Source organism: Alexandromys fortis, unplaced genomic scaffold (genome assembly GCF_014885135.2).
Source record: "Alexandromys fortis isolate MF-2015 unplaced genomic scaffold, M_Fortis_MF-2015_v1.1 scaffold_109, whole genome shotgun sequence".
NCBI classification, from domain to species: Eukaryota; Metazoa; Chordata; class Mammalia; order Rodentia; family Cricetidae; genus Alexandromys; species Alexandromys fortis.
This window is the reverse complement of record NW_026068005.1, coordinates 360,748-377,225: the sequence shown is the minus strand read 5'-3', so window position 1 is coordinate 377,225 and position 16,478 is coordinate 360,748. Positions and strand designations below refer to the sequence as shown.

General features: G+C 43.1%; 1 protein-coding gene across 4 annotated transcripts in view; it reads right to left on the bottom strand.

The window, feature by feature from the left end:
* The window catches only part of Zranb3 (zinc finger RANBP2-type containing 3), a 157,546-nt gene that overhangs the window by 17,303 nt on the left and 123,765 nt on the right, over positions 1-16,478 (bottom strand). For all 4 annotated transcript variants that reach the window (XM_050161484.1, XM_050161485.1, XM_050161486.1 and 1 more), the window contains 4 exons: positions 13,196-13,375; positions 10,389-10,541; positions 4,157-4,547; positions 806-1,003 (listed from right to left, as the gene is read on the bottom strand). In XM_050161484.1, the coding sequence (XP_050017441.1) occupies positions 806-1,003; positions 4,157-4,547; positions 10,389-10,541; positions 13,196-13,375 (922 nt within the window). The remainder of the gene's footprint in view (positions 1-805; positions 1,004-4,156; positions 4,548-10,388; positions 10,542-13,195; positions 13,376-16,478) is intronic.

Genomic DNA, 16,478 nt, shown 5'->3' with positions numbered 1-16,478 from the left:
GTACGTGATGAATAAATGAATCTTTTTTTTTTTTTTTTTTTTTTGAGGCAGGGTTTCTCTGTAGCTTTGGAGCCTGTCCTGGAACTCGTTCTGTAGACCAGGCTGGCCTCGAACTCACAGAGATCCGCCTGCCTCTGCCTCCCATGCTTGCAGGGCAGGCACGTTACCTGAGGCATCTCTCTAGTTTGTTTCAGACAGTCTTGAAATTATGTTCCTTAAAATTGTTTCTTAAAAATGTTAGCTGAGTGTAGCCATCTAAAAGCATCCATGTGATACAGGTTAGTCATCTGCTAAAGGGCTGTTGATTCTGCCAGTCTGATTACTGTGACCTGATGTACCATCCACATAAAAACAGCTCTCTCCCTGTCAACGAGCTCACTGGCTGCACAGGGCAACATTCTGGTGGCAGTAGCAATTTGTTGGTTGTGATACCGTGTAGTGATGATGCCAGCAGAGAGTCCTCTGGTATTTAAAGATGTGTTTTAACATAAAAGGGAATAAAAGGTACGTGGCATAAGGTATCAATCACAAATCTAGAAACAGCATTATGTATTAAAGTATATGGCACTTCTTTATTTAGTTTTTTAGTTTTGAAATAGGGTCTCATTATAGCCCAGGCTAGCCTCAGATTCAGTACGTAACCAAGGATGACCTTGATTTCACAGCATTCCCATCCCTTCCTCCTGAGTGCTGGGCACTAAGGTTGTAGACGTCTGTGTGGTAGCTACAAACTCTACCAACTGAGCCACAGCCTTGGCCCTCACATGGTTATTATCTGAGCACTAGAAACGGAAGCAGTACTTACCATTTCCTGCCTGGGACGTCAGTCTGTCCTTTCTCTCACCTTTCCATGTTTCTTCCTTGCTATTAGCCAACTGCTCAGGTTCTGGCTGTTTAGGACGTTCCTTTACACAGTCCAAATTAGCCTGATCATTTCTGGAGGTGTTTTTCTGAGAATCACCATCCCCATTTTTATTGTCATCCTGCATACGGTTGAGGACAGCTGGAATCATTAAAATAAAATAAGTTATGTGTAACAAGCATAGATTAAAATGTCACAGCTCAATTTTATTTTTTAAGAAAGGAAGAAATAGCTGGGCTTGGTGGCGCACACCTTTGATCTCAGCTCTTGGGAGGCAGAGGCAGGCAGACTTACAAATCATCAGGAAGGACTATTTGCCTTGCCTCCTGAGGATCTCTTCTAAGATGCACAGATAAACAAAAGTGTAAACAAACAAATAAAAAACGTATCTAGCCATGCTCTCAGAGAGTCCCACCAAGCTCAGAGCTGCTGCTGCCCCTAGCCAAGGGCTTACACTGTTGGGTATACTCAACACAGAACTGGAGAGCAACGGAGACCTTTAGAGGAGTAATGATGATTGCAGCTTTGTTGGTGGTGGTGTTTTCCCCTAAGGTCTCATGTAGCCTTGGCTGGCCTATACTCATAGAGATCCACTGACCTCTGCCTCCAATCTGCTGCTAAGCCCAGCCGATCCGTTATGAAAGGGTGACTCTGTTTTGCATGGAAAGATCCCAAAGGGCAAGACTAGAGGATGCTACTGGGTCTTGATCAGAGCTCTTATGTGGTAGCAACAGGAGGGGTTGGAGTAGGGATATACTTTGTAGTTTAACAATTGAGGGGAGGTGATAAGGATAAAGGATCCTTCTGGATTTGTTATTTATTTTTATTTTATGCATATGGGTATTTGGTCTACATGCATGCTTGTGCACCGTGTGTGTGTGTGGGGGAGGTTCGTGGAGGTCAGAAGACCATGTTAGATCCTCTAAGACTGCAGTAAAAGACTGTTGTGAGCAGCCGTATAGATGTTGGGAATCGAATGTGGGTCCTCTGGGAGAGCAGCCAAGCTCTCTCCAACTGAGCCATCTCTCCAACCCAATGCTGAAGATTTTAATTTTTGCAACACACTTGTGCATATGTGTGCACACATATGTGCGTGCACACACACAAATACACGCACGTACACACCACTGTAGAAGGAACAGCAGGCTGCATTCCTGCTGCCCAGCTCCTGGCTGCCATGGAGCCAGCCGCCAGGTCAGACATGCTGAATCTTTCCCGGTAAGCCACCACTTCGTGGTGGTACACAGATTATTACAAATGGGTTAATCAAGATGTGAGAGTTAGCCAATAAGAGGCTAGAAATAATGGGCCAAGCAGTGTTTAAATGAATACAGTTTGTGTGTTGTTATTTCCGGGGCAAAGCTAGCTGTGCAGAAGTCAGGCAGGACAAAAAGCAGGCCTGCCCGCAGCTCCATCTACACACCACATGCTGAAAGTTGACATGTGGTGCCTTCTTCACTCATTTCCCATCTTATTTTGGTCTCTCACTGAACCTGGAGCTCACTAATTTGACATTCCTGGCTAGCCAATTGGTTAGTTTCAGGAATCGGCCCATCTGGACATTCCCATGATGGGGATGTTTTCTCTGCCTGGCTTTCTATGTGGGCGCTGAGATTCAAACTTGGGTCTTAATGCTTGCGCAGCAAGCAGCTGAGCAACTGGGATCTCTGAGCCCTCAGGATTCTAGCCCAGACCTGTCAAGCCTGAGGCTCCACTGGGCTCCAAAGTAGAGTGGTCTGTAGGCTGCTTTGGACATAACCACTCTGACATTCAAATCAGAGATACAAAACCGGGCAATTTCAACTGTTGTTGAATATTACCATCCCATGTATCCATACTATATCCACTCCAAAGTACCATGCTGCCTCAATGGACCGCAACATCATAATATGGCTCCTCTAATTTTTTGGATTCTTCTATTTAATTAGTATTCATTTTGTTTTTTTTTTTTTTAACACTTTGGGGGCACTAACAAACCAAGGTAGGCAATTGTTATGTCAAGGGTAATAATGTAAAGCTGACCACTGCAATGTTGAGAATACATTGTTACTAAAAATTTTTATTTTTTTTCTCTAAGCAGATTATTTCATGTTCAAAAATGTGTTTATTTTTTAAAGTTTCTTGGCAGGTTGCTTATTGAATCAAAGATTTAGAAGCTTTCAGAAAAAAATCAGAACTATCAAACACATAATAAACTATGATTTTAAAAAAGTTATTTATTTAATTTTGATTTTCCCCCCTAAGCTCGTCACCTTATACTCTCACTGTGAGCTGTCAGCATTCTAGAGTCACATGCTGCTGTATTTCATTGTCTGCACCAGCTGGGAGTTGCAGGGGTCATGTGACCTGTGGCATGGGCACTGCATGGAGAAAGCGTGTGGTTCTGGTTTAGTTTCAGAGAGCAGGTGCACACGTAACACACACAACTACCTAGATGGCCACTTGTCAATTTTGATAGAGTTCTCAGAAGTGAGAGACTGATACATTTTCCTTCAGATCAAAACTAAGAGAGAAGGAGTAGGAACATGGCAACACCAGAGTTCTCTGAGCTCCTTCTTCACTGGAGTCGCTGTCGGAAGAATGAATCCACATGGAGAACTAATGTGAACAACTGTGCAGGCCTTTAATACAATAACCCACTTCTAGTGTCCAAAACTATCCACCCGGCATTTTTTTCATTGGCATAAAACATTCTCTGAAACTGAAAACTGAATGCTAAGGACATTTTTTCTATTACACTGTATTTATTTTGTATTTGTGTGTGTGTGTGTGTGTGTGTGTTGGCAGATTCCTTTAATAAAATCTTGAGAAGAACTCATGATTTGTCAAACAAAAAAAAACCATGGTGCAATGTATATTAAGCAGGCAAAGCAGTTACCGAAAAGATCCCATTTAAATATAGAAATCTTCTATAATTTCCTTAAAAACAAGACTATCTATGTGTTTTATAACAGCAGGCCTGTGATGGGCAGTACATTTGCTACCATAGCAACAAAGCTTCTCCTGCCCACTGAGCTCACATCCTGCTGACATTAATCAGAAATGCCCACTTGCACCAAACTAATGCCAGCCAGTGACACTCAGGATATACATTCTTGACAGAACAGGAGCCATTCACATTCCACAGGGGATGAATTTACAGTCTTCACTCAGTGAAATTCTCATTCCATTTTAAGGGCTGCAGGCTGCTGAGTCATAGAACACTTTGCGTCTGTAACAGTAGCGTCTGAAACTTGGTTCTTCACCTCCCACCGCCCCATCCCTCCCTCTCACCTTCACCTTCTGAGTACTCACCAGCTCTGCCCCGAGGGTTCTCACACATCTCACAGTAAGGAAGGACTAAGTCATTGATGAATGTGCAGCCGCCACACTGCCACCCCTTCTCAGGAAGGGCTGGGGAGGCCAGTGGGGACTTGACCTCAGGGATGTCCATGGCTGTGGCTCTGGCTTGCAAGGGTGGTCTTCCCTCCAGCGCACTGCTGGGGTCCTGGGTGCTGAGGGTCTTCAATCTTTTAGCTTCAGGTTCAGAACCATTTCTGTCATCAGTGCTACCATCTGCAGCCACTTTCCCAGGGTCTGGGGCCACTGTGGTCTTCTCCTTGAACGTCTTGGATGTTTCCAACGGTCTCTTTGTCGATTTTGGTAAGAAGAATGATCGAATATCATGTTGTTTTTCTTTTTCAAACTAAAAATCAGACAACAGGTATCAAATGAGGGAGCAGTTCTTCCTAAATGAAAGGACTTAGCATTTTCATTAATCAGACTGACAGGAAATGAATCTAATTATATTTAGGTGTCCTCTTCTACTTCTCTCTGCCTTATTGCATTGAGGTGAGGTCTCTCACTGAACCCAGACCTCACCACTTTTCAGATGGGATTGCTGTGCTGCAAGCCCCAGTGAGCCTTCTGTCTTAGCTCCCCACAGTGCTAGTTGTAGGTGTTGGGGGCCATGCCCGGCTTTTTATGTAGGGGCTGGGGCGCTGAAATCACATTTGCACAAGAACGCTTACCCACTGAGCCGTATCCCCATCCCCAATGAAACAAAGTATGAATTTTCTCTTTTTGTTTTCTTTTTTGAGAGATGATACTGTATACCCAGGCTGGCCTGGAACTTGTTCAGTAGCCTAGGGTAACCTTAAACTCCAGATCTTACTGCTTTTGCCTCTCCAGTGTTAGGATAACAGGTGGAGGCCACTATTTCTGGTCTTTTGTTTCGCAACTTCTTGCAAATCCTTCTAACTTCAAAGACTAATATTTGAAAGTTTGGTAGCTATATATTCAGAGTAACTCCTGTGCAGCCACAACTCAAGCCACTGTAGGTTCTCTGTACATCACTGAGACTGCACTCGGAGAGAGGAATGGGTGGGCACAGCTGTAAGAACGGCCACACAGCTGAAAGAGGGACACTGTGCATGAGGTGAGCAGAGCAAAGTATAAGGACTCCGGGAAACCACTGTTCTGGAAGGAGATATGGGACCCAAATGTGGGTGTTGGAGAGATGCTTAGGGGCCAAGGGCACGCACTACTGCAGAGGACAGTTTGATTTCTAGCACCCACGTCACACAGCCCACAAACACCAGCTCCAGAGGAACCCATGCCTCTGGCCTCCAGTGACACCTGCAGCTACAGGCATACTCCCCCCTCTTTTACACACACACACACACACACACACACACACACACACACACACACACACCTTAAAGAAAAAGAACTCAAATGTCATGCAGCTTAAAACAAAACATGCTAATATTCTGAGATGAGACACAGTGACGGCACTGTGCCCATCAGCAGATAGGTAGGTGTTAGGACATGGCAGGTTATAAGAAGCCAGGTATGGTGCACCGACCTGTGAAGTCAGGAAGATCAGAAGTTCAAGGGCATCCTTGGCTACACGATGAGACTGAGCAGCCTGCGATACATAAGATGCCGGGGTTTTGTTTGTTTGCTCTTGTTTTGTTTTTTAAAATGCTTCTAGTAAATTTTTTTTGAGACACTCTTCTGTAGTTCAGGCTGGCCTTGAGCTTGCTATAGAGCAGAAAGAGACCTTGAATCCCTGGCCCTCCTGCACCTACCTCTTGAGGGCTAAGACTGTAGGTGAGAACTACAACATCCCTTTCTCTAATGATTTCTATATTGTCCTTTATTATGAACTGAGTTTTTATTCAGCATCCACTTTTAGTGTTGGTGACTGTTGGAAAATGGATGGCGTCATGTGTGGAGAATTCTGGGTGCTTGTGAGAACACTCAGGGAAAATGAGTCTTGAGATCTCAGTTTCTTCAAAACCTGGGATTGTTCTTGGAATGTGTTTTTTGCTTCTCCCAGAGGTATCAGATAGGAGTGAGTTTACTTCAGATTACTCATTATTGCTTCTGCTGTTATTCAGTTGAATGTTTAAACTATCCTTTATTTGCCTCTGTGGAAAAAACATGGTTTTGCCACGAGCAGCTTGTCCTTGTGATTGTACACAGCTTGAACTCGTGAGAACGATACTCGGGGGACTTTCTCAACCCTCAGAGTTCATACTGTCTGAGGTTCTGGATAAAGCTGGCCACTGCATTAGATTTTAGCCCACCTTATTTACTGGCTGCCTTCTCCCAGGTGCCACCGCCTCTACAGTGGTGACACCGACCTTCCCGCCTCTACAGTGGTGACACTGACCTTCCTGGAGTACTTGGATCCAGAGATCAAAGCGTCTGAGGACAAGGCACTAATATTTCCCAAACAATCATGTTTTCTAAAAATTTTACACTTATCAATAATGTAACTCCCTGTCACTTAGAGGCTAAAGAAATAAGTTTGTTGGTCTCACTATGACAGGCCGGGATCTTCAAATTCCAACATCCAACTTAACAGCTTAATGTTTAGCATATCATGCTGCCAGGATACTTATATTTTTTAATTTAATTTATTTATATTTTATGTATGAGTGCTCTGCCTGTATACCTGTATGCCAGAAGAGGGCATTAGGTCCTATTATAGATGGTTGTGAGCCACCATGAAGGTACTGGGAATTGAACTCAGGACCTCCCGAAGAACAGCTAGTGCTCTTAACCACTGAGCAATCTCAACAGCCCCATGGATACTTATTTTTTTTTTTAAAGATTTATTAGTTTTAATATTATGTGTATGAGTGTTTTGCCTGTATGAATGTCTATGCACCACATACATGCCTGGAGCCCACAGAGGCCAGAAGAGGGCACCACTTAGAAGTGGAGTTGCAGACAGTTGTGAGCTCCTGTGTACTGGGTACAGGGAATCAAACTTGGGTCCTCTGCAAGAGCAGCTAGTGTTCTTAACCAACATGCCATCTCTCCAGCTCTGTGATTTACTTTAAAATGAATGACTTTATTATTTCCATTTTTCTTAGAGAGGCAGTAACACAGAAAGGCAAACTATTTTTATTAGCTAGTAAAGCTATATTATTGGATAGCGTATGGCATGCTTGCACTTAGAAAAGTCACTGTAGTAGGGTCATGGACAATATCCAATTCTTCATGACTAGTTGTCTTTTAATCCCAGCAAGTGATTCTCTTTTTGATTGATAAATAAGGAACTTAAAAGTTGGCATTTCTGAATAGGAGATAGGATCTGATCCGACAGACATCTCATCACCAATGAGAATCCAAGTTCCCAGAGAAAAGTCACACCTGTGATGAAGCGCCTACAGGCTGATGGGCTGACAGCTCTTCCAGGACTATGGGAGGATAAAAGCCGCAAAAGTGGAGCCAAAACCTTCTTGTGCAATCTTCAGTACCCCATCCCCCTCCTTCTGTTGAACACTGCACAGCCTGGAGCTTGCTATGTAGACGAGGCAGACCTTGAACTTGCAGCAACCTTTTTGCTTCTGTGTCCTGAGCTCTAGGACTATAGGCATATACCACCATGCCTGAGTTCTAGGACTAGAGGCATATACCACCACACCTGAGCTCTAGGATTATAGGCATATACCACCACGCCTGAGTTCTAGGATTATAGGCATATAGTACCATGCCTGAGCTCTAGGATTATAGGCATATAACACCACGCCTGGCTCCCTGGCCTTTTTCTGTGAGGCTTTCTGGGACATACAAATACACTCCCAAGCTTCCGCCAGCCCCAAAGCGCCTGTCAGCAGACAGCATCTGAAAATGACAGCAGAGCTTGCCCCACTCTGCTGGAAGCTGCCTGCCTCCTGTTCTACTAGGGTGTCAGAATGCCTTGACTTATGACTTGTTTCCATCCTGTAACCAGAAAAACTTCCTGGAACCATTTCCACACGGGCCCTTGCTATTTGGAGCAGCCCAAATGCACGCTGCCAGGCCATGGGCACTCACATTTATCTCAATAAAGCCTCTCTTAGCTCCTTTTGAGGCAAAGCTGCTTCTTGGGAGACAGAGAAGAAATTCCCCTCTTTAGTTACACGGTTAGCAGTTGCTGTGTCCCTATCCTCTGTTCAATCATTGTTCAATAAAAACAAAAGAAGAATATTGCCTTTGGTGAGAAGTCCTAGGAATGAGAGTTGCGAAATGCATAAGATGGTTGATGCGTGTTTTCCCTGAAAGGTTGGGGACCTCTATCAGCTCTCTTTGGCCTCAAGGTAAACGCAGGGTTCTTTGAGATAAATCCCCTGACCTTGATGACAGGGTAAAAGTCAGTTACTAGAGCTGAAGAGTGGAAAAGGAAATGCAGACAAACTCATAAAAACAATAAAGCACTTCAAAGCTGGTGCTGATCCAGCAGGGAGCAGGCCGCCAACGTGAGGGAGTGCCGATGTCACGGTTAATAGACTCTGATCAAAGGCCTCTGCAAGGAGCCATCCTGCCTCCTGTCACTCGGCCCCATTTCTAACAAAATTAGTAAACCTGCTTTACAAATGCTGTCTGGGGCATCAGGCTTGACCTCCACAAAGACACCGAATGGATGACTGGAACAGCAACGGAAGACCCTTCACGCAAACTCCACAAAGAGTCTGTCTTTAAAGGAGGAGGGTGACAGAGTAAGGATTTAATAAGCTAAGTGAAAAAAAAATGTATTTAAAGTACCTTGAAAAAGAAATCACTGCTTTCTCCATCCCTCTAGATTCTCTAAAAACATCAGTCCCACATAGCTAAAAAAATTCAACAGTGACCCACTCCTAGGTACACTCAGTTTCTCTCTGCCAGAACAAAGATAAAAGAACAAAAGAAACCAACTCTACTCTGGTTTAAAACAAAAGCAAAAAATAAAATAAATATGTAAATAAAATGTGGCTGGCATGATGGCTCAGAGGGTAAAAGTATCCGTGGCTTACTCTAGAATCCAAGTGTGATCCCTGCGACCCACAACGGGGGACAGAATGCGGCTGCCCGCAACTTGTTCTTTGGCTGGCACACACACAGTACATATTTAGCTTTCCATGTAAATACATGTTTTCATGCAGTTTTTCACATAGAAAAAAAAAAAGCCCTGAAACAATGATATCCCAAAGGAGTAAAAAAAATCCTGATTGCCGGGCGGTGGTGGTGCATGCCTTTAATCCCAGCACTCGGGAGGCAGAGGCAGGCAGATCTCTGTGAGTTCGAGACCAGCCTGGTCTACAAGAGCTAGTTCCAGGACAGGCTCCAAAACCACAGAGAAACCCTGTCTCAAAAAAACAAAAAAAATCCTGATTTTCAAATAGTATCTTATAGTAAAAGGAAGTAGAAAGCTCCTTAAAGAAAAGGCCAGCTTCAAGTCTGGGCCAAATAAAATTCAAAGTAAAGTCTATTTAATCATAGCACTCAAGAGGCAGAAGCAGGAAGATCTCTCTGAGTTCGAAGCCAGCTTGGTCTACAGAACAAGTTCTAGGCCAGCCAACACTGCACAGAGGAAACCCTGTCTCAAAACAAAACAAAAAGATTTTTTTTTAATTTTTCTACAGTCAGCATCTCAATACTTTTTTTTTATTACTTGTGTATTTTGAGGCAAACCATTATCCTTCAAGGTCATAAAAATATTTTCTCCAGTATTATCTTCTGAAGGTTAGATTCTACTCAGGTTGTTTTTCTGAGAGAACTGAGCATTAAGTTTTGAAACTGTTGGAAAACAGCAAAGTCCAGTAGCAAAGTTAATTTTTGGTTCTTGACGTTTTCTAGCTTTAGGCAAAACAGCCTCTCATATAGAGCATAATTAATTACGAATTTCTGTTTACAATGATAAAGTACATTTTTATTTATTTATTTATTTATTTATTTATTTATTTATTTATTATGTATACAATATTCTGTTTGTGTGTATGTCTGCAGGCCAGAAGAGGGCACCAGACCTCATTACAGATGGTTGTGAGCCACCATGTGGTTGCTGGGAATTGAACTCAGGACCTTTGGAAGAGCAGGCAGTGCTCTTAACCTCTGAGCCATCTCTCCAGCCCCGATAAAGTACATTTTCCATTTTCCAGTAGAGAAAAGGGGCAGGAGAGATGACTCAGCAAGCAAAGTACTTGCTGTGAAAGCCCGTGCACACACACACGCACGCACGCACTTACAGATAAAGCACACATAAAAAGAAAGCAGAAAAAAATTCTCTTACATGAGTGAACACAGCATCCTTGCTGAGCTCTTCACAACTGTCTCTTGGGGTCCATGCTTCAGCAAACTGCAGAAAACCCCACTTTTCCTTGTCTTCTTCTGTAGCCTGGAGTTTCTCCTTCCTGCCATTCAGTGTGCTCCCAGTGACCTGAGCCTGTGAGCAGACACATGAAGACAAGATCGTACCACAGTCACCCCACAGCTAACTCTGATTAGTGCCCCAACTCTGCTCTGAAGTCACAAAGGTACCCCTTTATGACTTAACATTTAAGAAATCGTGACTTTAGTAATACGATTATTCAAAGTTATAATTTAATTAGCAACTGTTTGGGGAGATTTAACAAAAACATGGTACAATATTTACTTCATGAAAATTTTATTTTAATGTTTATATACTTGAAGATTTTCCCAAAATACAACTGGTCATTATACATATATTTATACTTAATACTCAGAACTCGTTTGGCCGGGTGGTGGTGGCGCATGCCTTTAATCCCAGCACTAGGGAGGCAGAGGCAGGTGGATCTCCGTGAGTTCTAAGCCAGCCTGGTCTACAAGAGCTAGTTCCAGGACAGGCACCAAAAACTACAGAGAAAGTCTGTCTCAAAAATAAAAAATAAAAAGAAGAAGTAAGAAGAAGAATGTTCGTTTGTGCCCCAACCTTGTCTTGTTATAGTGAAACCCTTACTCTCCATTTGCTGATGTGAGGACACGGGGTCTTGGGGAAGTAATTAGTCATGAATGTGGGGTCCACTTCCATGGGACTAGCAATAGATTACATTTCTGTTTATTTCTTTTTTTTTTTTGTTTTGTTTTTTTAAATATTTATTTATTTATTATATATACAATATTCTGTCTGTGTGTATGTCTGCAGGCCAGAAGAGGGCACCAGACCTCATTACAGATGGTTGTGAGCCACCATGTGGTTGCTGGGAATTGAACTCAGGACCTTTGGAAGAGCAGGCAATGCTCTTAACCACTGAGCCATCTCTCCAGCCCAATTTCTGTTTATTTCTATGGTAGTTTGTTGTAGTAGCTCAAATTACTTATACAGAAGTTGGTGCTGCAAAAGTGTGGTTGCTGCCTGGAGGTGTGTGAGTGTTTACAATGTAGGTAATGAGTAGAGGCTGGGAGTTTAAGTACACATGCTGGGAAATTCCACAAATGGAAATTTAAAGGTATTTCCAGCCAACAAGGAGAGCAACAGCGCAAGCATCTCTTCCTAAAGAACACCCACATAATCACGAACAGAATGTTGATGGAATACAGATTGCAAAGGCCGTTCTGATAAGGTTTCAGATGAAAATGAGAAACATGCTATTGGAAACTGGAGGAAAGGTCACTTTATTCAAAAGCCAAGAACGTAACTGCGGGGACAATGTTCTAGTTATTTCTGGAAGAACTTGCAAGCAATAAAACTACATCTCTCTGAGACTTCCGAGGACGTGCTAAGGGAACAGCATGGCTCCTGACTACGTGGGGTAAACAGAAGAAGAGATAAATACAGACAGAATTGTTAAGCAAAAAGGTAACAGTTTCAATTTTGGGAAATTCTTGGCCCATCAAGACTGTGTAAATGAGAAAAAATGTTTTGCAAAGAACATTGAGGTATGTCCAAGAGGCCATGAAAAATAACAGCTGGCATGGGCAAGAATGCAAATTTAATCAGACAGCTTAATAAGAGTAAGAAGCAGACAGTGTCAGCTGGGAAGGAAGCACTCACAGGCAATGGGACAGAGCGAGGCTAGCCTGTCAGCCTTCTTCACCTGCACAGACCTGCAGCACAGCACTGCTTGGCTGGAAAACCAAACAAGGGAAGAAAGACTACCAAGGCAAGTTGGGGATCCCCGTCTCGCTTCTACAGCAGCAGGAGCAGCCGTGAAAACACTTGAAGCATGTGTGAGGCACAGTCGAGGCCCTGAGTCAACTTTAGCACATGAGAAAATCAGGAGGAAGAGAAAACAGTAGACAAAGGGCTCCCATAGGAGCGAGAGGGAGGGCTCAGAAGTTAAAAGCTCTGGCAGAGCACCCACAGTTGGCTCCTTGAGCCCACAGCCTTTGTAACTCCAGCTCCAGGGGAATTGATGCTTTTGTCTGGCCTCCACTGACACCTGCACGCATGTGTACACACCCCAACATGGACATGCATGCATGAATACATACATACATGCATACATACACACATACATACATACATACATACACAGAGCTAAAAATAAATCTTAGCTGGATGGTGGTAGTTGCACGCCTTTAATCCCAGCACTCAAGAGGTAAGTGGATCTCTGAGTTTGAGGATAGCCTGGTCTACAGAGCGAATTCCAGGACAGCCAGGACTAAGAATACACTGAGAAACCTTGTCTCAAAAAAACAAAAAAAGAAAGAGAAAAAAGAAAAAAAAAGCTTCTTTAAAAAAATAAAATAAAAAGGGAGGGGCTTGGAAAAAATTAGCCAAGGGAAGTAGAAAAAGACAAGATCTCCTGAGTAAATTGGGACCATTGGGAGAGGGTTGAAGGGGGAGGGGAGAGGCATGGAGGCAAGTAGAGGAAAATGTAGAGCTCAATAAAAATCAATAAAAAATGTAAACACTAAAAAAATTAAATTTGTTTGATACTACAAAAAAAAAATAGCCAAGCTTGGAAAGTGATGCCTTGGTATGGCACTTCGAGTAATGAAGGACCAACCAAGTCCTTTAGGATCTTAGTCTCTACTATTGTTATTCTGGCATACATATGTAGCCTTTGCCCGGACACATTAAAGCCCAGCCTCCTAACCCATGTGGTACACAGACCATTAGAACTCAAGCACTACCTTTCGATTCAGCAGCGCCCACATTAGGCTGTCCAGAGTACCGTTTGCAATAAGATAGTGAACGTTCACAGAACTGCACTGTCCAATTCGGTGAGCGCGGTCTTCAGCTTGTTTGATATGTCCAGGGTCCCAGTACAACTCAGCAAAGACAACGTGACTTGCAGCAGTAAATGTTAGACCCTGAGCAAAACAAAGCAAAGGAACTGAGGCACAAATAAGCTGAGCATGAGATATATCCACAGAGCACGAAACTCACATGTAACATAAAGCCTTCCTGAGCACATTAAAAGGAGAGGAAACAAGAGTTGTAGTCAACTTGACAGCATGTAGTCATCTGAGAAAGGAGAAGACAATTGAGTGACTGCTCAGGTCAGTCTGACCTGTGGGATCATCTTGACTGTTACCAGCCATAAGAGGGCTCAGCTTGCTGTGGTGGCACCGTCCCCTGGGCAGGCAGTCCCTGGCTTTGTAAGAAAGCCAGCTGAGCACGAGTGAGCGAGGCAGCAGTGTTCCTCCTTCAAGTGCTGCTTGACCTTTCTGAATGACGGACTATAACCTGTAAGCTGAAGTAAAGCCTTTCTTCCCCTAAATTGCTTCTGGCCAAAGTGTTTTTATCACAGCAACAGAGATGAAACTAGAACACTAAGAAACTTAACACAAGTGAGTCATGCGAGGTAAGACAAATTAAGAAGATCTAATTCATGAACGGCAGATGAAGCCTTCTTATTGCGAAACACTCAAGTGAGCTACAAGAAACATATTTAAAGACATTTCAATAGGCAGGTTATGGGCACTGAACATACAAACAAAACCAACTTTATCCCTTGGAAGAGTCCGATTCACTTTACTGCTGGAAAATCTAACAAAATACATTATAAAAGAGAATATGATTTGTAGCGCATGGTATCCATGGCAACTAGGCATCAAGCACTGGCATGCTCTTCATTTAATTCAATCCACTGTGCTGGAAAGTGAGGGGAACATGTCTCTAGCCATGCAATTTCCTCCTGTGAAATCTCCCATGCGACAACTCTAAGACCCTCAAGTTTATTGTCACTAGTCTCAGCGTGTCGTGCAGCTGCTGTATTCACGGTACAACTGCCGTTTACATGAATGTGACATGCTGTGGCGGAAAAACATTTAAGTCTTACTTTACATCCAATCCTGAAAATGTGTCAGGATGCACAGCTCCTACAGCTGCGGCTGAGTGAACTCTGAAGCATCTATACAGCCTAAGGTGTGAGCAGACGACAAAAAGTCTACCTTGCTTTAGAAATACGGTTTAATTCATGTTGTTCACGAGGACTAGAGTTTCTGTGACGGACTTTTTTTTTTTTTTTGAGACTATTAAACTGTTATTTTTTTCTTTAAGTTAAAATATTTTTGTTATAACAAAATCATACTTTGTTGCCCTACTTATTGATTACTCATTAAGTAGGCCTGAGGAGACAACTCAGTCAGGAAAGAACTTGCCTTGCAGATGTGAGGACCTGAGCTCTTTTCTCAGAACTCACATAAAAAGCTGAGTGTGGAGGTGTGCACTTGTAATTCTAGCACTCGGGAGATTGAGATGGATAGAGTCCTGGGACTCACTGCCAGTCAGCCTAGACCAATTGGGGAGCCCCACCCTCAAGACCATGTCTCAAAAACACCAGATGCAAAAGCCCAGCATGGTGGCGTGCGCTTTAATCCTAGCTCTCAGGAGGCAGAGGCAGCCTGCTCTACCTAGTGAGTTTCTGGACAGAGAACGAAACATAGAGAAACCCTGTCTCAAAAACCCCAAAATAGAGAAACAAAGAAAAAAAAACCAAACCATCAAACAAACAAGGTAAATGATTCTGGAGCTACAATTCCAGACCCCTGAGACTCACACATGACCATGCTTGTAAGATCACTATCATTCTAAGAAGTAGTCAGTCTACAGTATGAGATATCAGCTTCTTCCTTTTGTTCTTACGAGCATATCAGTCTTCAAGTATACAAGTGCTGACTTATGTAAGTGCTTCAGGGGCACTACCCTGAAGAAAATACGAGTGCCCTGTACATTCTTAATTTCAAAATGTCATTTATTTTTAATCATATTTTAAGCTCGTAATAGCCTTTCCCGTCTGGTTTCACCTTACTAATCATGTCGCCCATTTCTAACTTTAGGTTCTTGGTGATATTCTGTAGGGCTAGAATGTTCTAACCGATAAATATGTCAGATTTTAAGAAGCTTAATCCTCCTCCTGGGTCCTAAACAGTTTTTCTACACACAGAATTTTATAGACCTCGACTAGCTGGGTAAAACTGCTCTTTAACATATAACAGGTGTATGCCATGGCCGTATGTTCAGATGCTCAGTTAGCCTCCCCCATGCTAAATGCAATGATCTGGTTTAGACATTCACATCAAAACATAAAAACAGTATAAATCCAAACGATCCTCTCTTACACAGTGAGGCTATAACTGCCACTCTTTTATGTAATACTTACTTTCCTCAGATCTTTTTAACACGACACCTGACTCTCAGTGGGCAACCTGGACTGTGAAGGTCTGAATAGGTATGACCCCTATCGGCTCTGGTGGAAACGGTTTGGAAAGGTTAGGAGGTATGGCCTTGTTGGAGGAGGTGTGTCAGGCTTTGAGGTTTCAAAAGGCCATGCCATTCCCAGTTTAATCTCTGCCTTGTGCCTGTGGATCAGGATGTAAGCTCTCAGATACCGCGCCAGCACCGTGCCTGCCTGCCATGACGATCATGGAATATAACCCTCTGGAAGCATAAGCTCCAAATTAAAGCCTTTCTTTTTCTCTTTCTTTCTTTCTTTCTTTCTTTCTTTCTTTCTTTCTTTTTTTTTTTTTTAATAAATTGCCTTGGCAATAGTATTTTGTCACAGCAATAGAAAAGTAACTAAGACAAAGACTAAAGACTGCTTCTTCCAGATGCCCTTGTAGTAGCTGGGGCCATGAACTAACTGCTGTTTACTGAGAAGCAACGTGCCTTCCTTCCCAGGAAGCCAATTGGACTACAGATTTGAATAAGAGGTCCTTGTTTGGGGGCTGGGCATGATGGTGCACGTTTTTAATTCCAGCCCTGGGGAGGCAGAGACAGAGGGATTTCTGTGAGTAAGAGGCCAGCCTTATCTAAAAAGTGAGTTTCAGGACAGCCAGGGCTATTACACAGAGAAACCCTGTCTTAAAGGGAAAAAAGAAGAGATCATTGCTTGGAGTAGAAAGGAAAATTTTGGAAGAAGCCAGATGTGGTGGTGTATGCTTTTAATCCTAGCACTCTGAGAGGCAAAGG